The sequence below is a fragment of the Rutidosis leptorrhynchoides genome, chromosome 4, assembly GCF_046630445.1.
Source record: "Rutidosis leptorrhynchoides isolate AG116_Rl617_1_P2 chromosome 4, CSIRO_AGI_Rlap_v1, whole genome shotgun sequence".
Taxonomy (NCBI): Eukaryota; Viridiplantae; Streptophyta; class Magnoliopsida; order Asterales; family Asteraceae; genus Rutidosis; species Rutidosis leptorrhynchoides.
The window spans coordinates 466,298,761-466,306,415 of NC_092336.1; the positions used below are offsets into that span (position 1 = coordinate 466,298,761).

General features: G+C 35.3%; 1 protein-coding gene across 1 annotated transcript; it reads left to right on the forward strand.

Annotated features, from left to right (window-relative positions):
- The first annotated feature begins 1,184 nt into the window (after positions 1-1,184).
- Positions 1,185-7,308, forward strand: LOC139839470 (phytochrome B-like). The gene is made up of 4 exons (XM_071829535.1): positions 1,185-3,600; positions 5,485-6,292; positions 6,399-6,692; positions 6,787-7,308. Exons 1-4 carry the CDS (start codon positions 1,446-1,448, stop codon positions 6,989-6,991), a joined length of 3,462 nt encoding a protein of 1,153 aa, XP_071685636.1. The 5' UTR covers positions 1,185-1,445; the 3' UTR covers positions 6,992-7,308.
- Positions 7,309-7,655: the final 347 nt, after the last annotated feature.

Consider the following 7,655-nt stretch of genomic DNA (forward strand, 5'->3'; position numbering starts at 1 on the left):
TCGTAACAACGCGCAAACTATTTTTTACTCGTTATAATCATTATTAATAATAATCATAATTAATAATAATAATTTTAATTAATTTTGGAGCCATGTTCTTCTGAGGAAGTATATTATTAATGTTAGTGGCATGTCGTGGGAAGGTAATGAGGAGAATATGTTAATGTGGAGCTGATGTGGTGATTTGTCCTGGTGAGGAAAGACATTATTGTTGGGAGTGAGAATGACAATGGATCAGAGAATTAGGTGATAACGTATCCATATCCATATATATATTTAATTTTTATTCATCCACATCCGTATTCATATTCATTTAATTTCAGTTCATCCATCAATATCCATATTTAATGGATTAAGCGAGTTAATGAATATCCATTAGATCTTCAAAAACGTTATAATATTCTTAATATGTGATTAAAGCCAAAGCGTCATATAAAAAATATATATAATGCGATACAATTAAAATCTATCCAAAGTATGTATAAACTTTACCGAAGATATAACACAATTTCTTAAATTTACTGTTAAACAAAGACTATGACAAATTTAATGTGTAATTTGTATGTTATTTAATTAATTACATGTTTCTATTGTAATATATCATAGTCAATTTATTATATGGTTACAAGTAATTTATTTGTAATACTAAATGTGTTTGCATATATATAAATATATATGTATTTATATATGTATTTTGAATATATTAATGATGAACATTTTTTTCTATATCAATTTAAATTCATTCATATTTTTATTCATCTCTATTTAGCTTATTTATTTATATCTAATATGAAACGAGTGAATCATATGGATATGAGTACTGATATATCCTCTATAAATTTTGCAGTAACATGTTGTATAATATAACTCGTTAATGAACAATTATGGTGATGTAGTAAAAATTATGATAGATATATTACTAATAGATATATTATTGTCCTATGAATATTCACTAAATCGGGTGATTATTGTTGCTAGTAGTGTAAAGAGTAAAGAAGTGACTTAAGGTGTGAGTTCATAGTAAATATATTATATATTATAATATAATATAATATAATAATAATATAATATAATAATATAATAATTATATATTAATTATAAATTATAAATTATAATTTGTTTACTATTATATTATTATATTAATATTTTATAGTATTTTATATGTGGTAGGTTTATGTGGAATATGAGATGTGAGAGAAAGATGGGATGAGGGAGAATCCATGACTGTGTAATGGCAATCTCAAACCACCTTCAAAAATCAAACAAAATCAAACCAAAGAAAGCAACCATATTTTAACATCCACCACAAATTGCAATCCTTCTTTAACCCTCATCATCATCATCATCAATAACTTAAACCTTTTCTTGTTGATGTTATTACTTATCATCATAACAGACAAGTTGTAATATTTATCCTCCAATTAGGGCTTCAAGATTCAGTTAACATGGCTTCTGGAAGCAGAGCAAGTTCCAGGGTTCATCCCCAACAAAACCCACCTCTATCATCAACACCTTCAACAAGTATGGTAAACAATAACAATAATAACAATAACAATAGTAAGAGTACTCATACTCATACTCATAATCATAATAACAATAACAATAATAGAGTGGTTGATTCAATGAGTAAAGCAATTGCACAATATGCACTTGATGCAAGATTACATGCTGTTTATGAACAATCTGGTGAATCTGGTAGGTCTTTTAATTATTCACACTCCATCAAAACAACAGCAACTGATTCAATTGCTGAACAACAAATGACTGCTTATTTATCCAAAATTCAAAGAGGTGGTCACATTCAACCTTTTGGTTGTATGATTGCTATTGATAGTTCTAGCTTTAGAGTTATTGCTTTTAGTGAAAATGCTAGAGAAAGATTAGGTTTTGCTCCACAATCTGTTCCTAGTCTCGAAAGACCCGAAATCTTGACTATTGGGACTGATGTCAGCACCCTTTTCACCCCTTCAAGTACTGTCTTGCTGGAACGGGCTTTTCGAGCCCGGGAAATTTCACTGCTGAACCCTGTCTGGGTTCATTCTAAGAATTCGGGTAAACCCTTTTACGCAATCTTGCATAGGATCGATGTGGGTATAGTAATCGATCTGGAACCTGCTAGAACTGAGGACCCTGCTTTGTCAATTGCTGGGGCCGTTCAGTCACAAAAGCTCGCTGTCCGGGCTATTTCAAATTTACAAGCTTTACCCGGAGGTGATATTAAGCTTTTGTGCGATACTGTTGTGCAAAATGTGAGAGAGCTTACGGGTTATGATCGGGTCATGGTGTATAAGTTTCATGAAGACGAGCATGGTGAAGTTGTGGCTGAGAGCAAGCGGGCTGATTTGGATCCTTACATCGGGTTGCATTATCCTGCGACTGATATTCCACAAGCTTCAAGATTCTTGTTCAGGCAGAATCGTGTGAGGATGATTGTGGATTGTTATGCTTCCCCTGTTCAGGTTATCCAAGACGAAGCTTTGATGCAGCCTTTGTGTTTAGTCGGTTCGACCCTTCGAGCCCCTCATGGGTGCCATTCACAATACATGGCGAACATGGGTTCGATAGCTTCATTAGCCATGGCCGTTATTATAAACGGAAATGAGGATGGTGCGGGAGGAAGAGGTACGATGGGGTTATGGGGATTAGTTGTTTGTCATCATACGTCGGCACGATGCATTCCTTTTCCTCTACGTTACGCGTGTGAATTCTTAATGCAAGCGTTTGGACTCCAATTAAACTTGGAGTTACAACTGGCTTCACAAATGTCGGAAAAACGAATTCTGAGAACACAAACTTTGTTATGTGATATGCTTCTTCGGGATTCACCTACTGGTATAGTGACTCAAAGTCCAAGCATTATGGACCTCGTGAAATGTGACGGGGCAGCACTTTACTATCAAGGAAAGTATTTTCCGTTGGGCATCACGCCAACCGAATCACAAATCAAAGACATTGTTGGGTGGTTATTAGCTTGTCACACGGATTCAACTGGCTTAAGCACCGATAGTTTAGCTGATGCAGGTTATCCTGGTGCTGCGTCACTGGGTGATGCGGTTTGCGGGATGGCGGTTGCTTACATTACGTCTAAAGATTTCTTGTTTTGGTTTAGATCTCATACTGCAAAAGAGATCAAATGGGGTGGAGCTAAACATCATCCGGAAGATAAAGATGACGGGCAAAGAATGCATCCGCGTTCATCATTCAATGCGTTTTTGGAAGTTGTTAAAAGTAGAAGTTTGCCGTGGGAGAACGCGGAAATGGATGCGATACATTCTTTACAGCTTATATTAAGAGATTCGTTTAAAGATTCTGAAGAAAACAATTCGAAAGCTATGATTAAGGTTCAAATTGAAGAAATGGGGTTGCAGGGGATGGATGAACTCAGTTCAGTTGCAAGAGAGATGGTTAGATTAATTGAAACCGCAACTGCACCTATATTTGCTGTAGATGTTGAAGGTCGAATAAATGGATGGAATGCAAAGATTGCAGAATTAACAGGTTTATCGGTTACAGAAGCTATGGGAAAGTCATTGGTTCAAGATCTGATTTTTAAAGAATCTGAAGAAATTGTTTCCAGGCTTTTATATAATGCTTTACAAGGTACTTGCTTTATTTACTCATCTGCATAATTTACTAAAATTAGTTAGCTATGATAAAGAACAAAACTTTTGTGGAGAAATATACTGGTAAAGATCTTTAATTGCTCAACAACGTGAATATTTATACTTTGTGGAGGAATATATGGTGTTTGATGTTCAAAATACTCAAAAATAACTTAAGATTCAAGCTTTGTCGAGAAGATTAAGTTTTTTGTTGTTTAAGTACTTGAGGACAACATAAAGATTCCAACTTTGTGAGCTCAAAAACATCATAATGATTCAAACTTTGTGGAGGAATATACATTACTTTATGTTTAATACGCTAGCACTATATAAAGATTATAACTTTGTGATAAAACTACGATATCTGATGTTTAAATTCTTTAAAATCAGCATAAAAATTTTACCTTTGTGGAAAAAATATCAATGTCTGATTTTTAAAGAATCATGAAGAACATAGATGAGGACGTGACACATCGTATACGAGTAGGATGGTTGAAGTAGAGGGCAGCGAAAGGGGTGTTGTGCGACAAAAAGGTACCCCTTAAATTGAAAGGGAAATTCTTCAAGGTGGCAATCAGACCGGCCATGTTGTACGGATCGGAGTGTTGGCCAATGACGAAAGCCCAGGAGAGAAGGATGGAGGTGACAGAAATGAGGATGCTTAGGTGGACGTGTGGTAAGACAATGCTAGATTTGATACCAAATGGAGTTTTTAGGGAGAACTTGAAAGTTGGGAACATAACCAACAAGCTGAGGGAAGGACGACTAAGATGGTTTGGACATGTTTTGAGGCGCCCACTTTTAGCCCCGGTTAGGAGAGTCGAGACCTTTGTTGTTGGGGGCGTAAGGAGAAGGGGTAGACCCAGACGTAGGTTGGAGGATAGATTGAAGCTTGACATGAAGGAGCTCTTATTGACTGAGGACATGACTTCTGATAGGAATTTGTGGAGGAGTAGAATTAGAATAGATGACTAGGCTCTACATTTTGTTTATTTTTTTTTATATATTTATATTATATTTCCTGCCTACTTGCTTGTGTGCCTTATCGTATTGGCTGTACCTGTTTTACGGTTATATTATATATCTATACTTATTGTAGCATTTTCAGAGGATTTATTGCACTATATGGTTACATGTTTGTATTACATTATATAGCAATTAATTTATACATACTTACATATCACATGCTTTTATGCTATCATTGTATGCTTATTTGTCTATGTTTACATTGTATACCATCTATTTTATACTGCATAGTATACCTACATGCTTCTTACCAACATGTTTTCGTATACTTATTGTACTTACATGACTGGTTATACTTGCATATTTGACACGCACATATTTTAATTATATGTTATATTACATTATTTTGTTACATGCTTTATTTACCTATACATATCGTATTGATATATACTTTATTCATGGTAAAGTTTCTTTTTTATCTACTTTACTTGTATACTTTTACTGCACATATCGGAATTCATGGTTCTTTATGGTCGGAGGTCCCTAGGAAGCAGCCTCTCTGCTCTACAGAATAGGGAGGGACGACTTCCTCTACCTGGGGACCGATAGGTATCCGTGGGTGGAGGAATGACTTCCCTTTTACTTTAGGGTAGAGGAAAGGACTGTCTACATCTAACTTCCCCCATACTCCACTCTAGTGGAATTGGGTATTGTTGTTGTTGTTGTATGAAGAACATAGAAATTGCTACCTTTGTACGTCCGTGCAATACTCTAAATCAACCTAAAGATTCAAAATTTGTGGAGAAACATTCAGTGTATTTCTGTTTAATAAATTATAATTTTAGTCTTTATTATGAAATAATATTTGTAAATGTTTAATTGATTGAGAGGAACTCACATGTTCACATTGACACAGGTGAAGAAGATAAGAATGTGGAAATCAAACTAAGGACATTCAGTTCGGCACAACAAGAAGATGCTATTTTTGTGGTTGTTAATGCTTGTTCAAGCAAGGACTATACAGATAACATTGTTGGAGTTTGTTTTGTTGGTCAAGATGTTACTGGACAAAAAGTTGTAATGGACAAATTTGTCCAAATTCAAGGTGATTACAAGGCCATTATTCATAGTCCCAACGCTCTAATACCACCTATCTTTGCATCCGATGAGAACACGTGTTGCTCCGAGTGGAACACCGCAATGGAGAAACTCACCGGGTGGGCCCGAGATGATGTCATTGGGAAAATGTTAGTTGGTGAGATATTTGGAAGTTGTTGTCGTCTTAAGGGTCCCGATTCTTTGACAAAGTTAATGATCATTTTGCATAATGCAATTGGAGGACAAGATACGGATAAGTACCCGTTTTCTTTCTTTGATAAACGTGGGAAATACGTGCAAGCTTTGTTGACGGCAAACAAACGGGTTAATTTGGGCGGGGAGATTACTGGAGCGTTTTGTTTCTTACAGATTGCAAGCCCCGAGTTGCAGCAAGCTTTGAAAATACAACGACAACAGGAGAACAAATGTTTTGAGAGGATGAAAGAGTTGGCGTATATCTGTCATGAGATTAAGAATCCGTTAAGTGGCATTCGGTTTGCTAATTCTCTTTTGGAAGCCACAGGTTTAACTGAAGATCAAAAGCAGTTGTTGGAAACAAGTGCCGCATGCGAGAAACAGATGTTAAAGATTATAAAAGATGTTGATATGGAGAACATTCAGGAGGGGTGAGTTTTTCCTTTTTTCTTTTTGGGTTAGTTCACAAAAAAAAAAAAAAAAAAAAAAAAAAAAAAAAAAAAAAAGTTAAATCTAAGTTTATGTTGTTTTTTTTAGCCATTTGGAGCTCGAAAAACAGGACTTTCTACTCGGGAATGTAATTGATGCTGTGGTTAGCCAAGCGATGTTAAACCTCAAGGAACGAGGCGTGCAACTAATCCGGGATATTCCGGAAGAAGTCAAGACTTTGACTGTCTATGGTGACCAAACGAGGGTTCAACAAGTTCTGTCCAATTTCTTGTTGAATATGGTTCGTCATTCACCCTCACCAAATGGTTGGGTCGAAATTCAAGTCAGACCTACCATGAAGCAAATTTTTGATGGAATGACCAATGTGCATATAGAGTTTAGGTTCGTCAGTTGAAAATCTGTTTTTAGATCCTTACAGTTACTATCGTTGTTTGTTCTATAACGAACTGACAGTAACGTTGTACTTTTGTTTTAGGATGGTGTGCCCAGGTGACGGTCTACCACCTGAGCTGGTTCAAGACATGTTCCATAGCAGTCAATGGAGCACCGACGAAGGTCTGGGATTAAGCATGTGTCGTAAAATATTAAAGCTTATGAATGGAGACGTTCAATATATCAGAGAATCGGAACGTTGTTATTTCCAAATCGCACTTGAACTCCCTCTTCACAATAGAACGTGAGACTCGACGCAATATCCCCGAGCATGATTAGCAACAAAGTCACTCATGTACTATTGAAGGACGCATTTCTAGGCTTGTTAAATGATTTCGTGTAGATGATTCATACTTGGTTTTGATGGATAAAAGAATATGGCTGGCAAGGTTTATAAACGAACTGTATCGCCTCGATGTTGGACGGTGTATTAGTTGGTAGATATGTATTTTATGTTGTTACAAACTGTTACATTGTCATTCAAGTGTTGTATCTTTGAGGGTATTGTGACTGCACAATTCATATATAATGTGTTGGAATGATATAAATAAGTTATCAATGTCAATTGTGCTTTAAAATGTTGTATACTTCAACACTAAAGTCAAGAAGCCAACAGAATGTCAAAGTCAAACTTCCATTGTGACACTTGCATATAAAAAGTATGCAAACTATTTTCACAGAATGATAATAAACCAATAATCATTGATTTATCTTCAACAAACATGTTTTTGATAGATCCACTAAAATTCACTAAGATGTGTTATACAATTTTTTCATTTCAAATTATTGAAGGATATTACCAATAAATATTTGTGGATCTATCAAAAACATAATTGGAGATATCACCACCTCTTAAAAAAACCCAAATCATTATATAATTATTAGAAAAGTCAAAGGTTGACTTGCAACAAA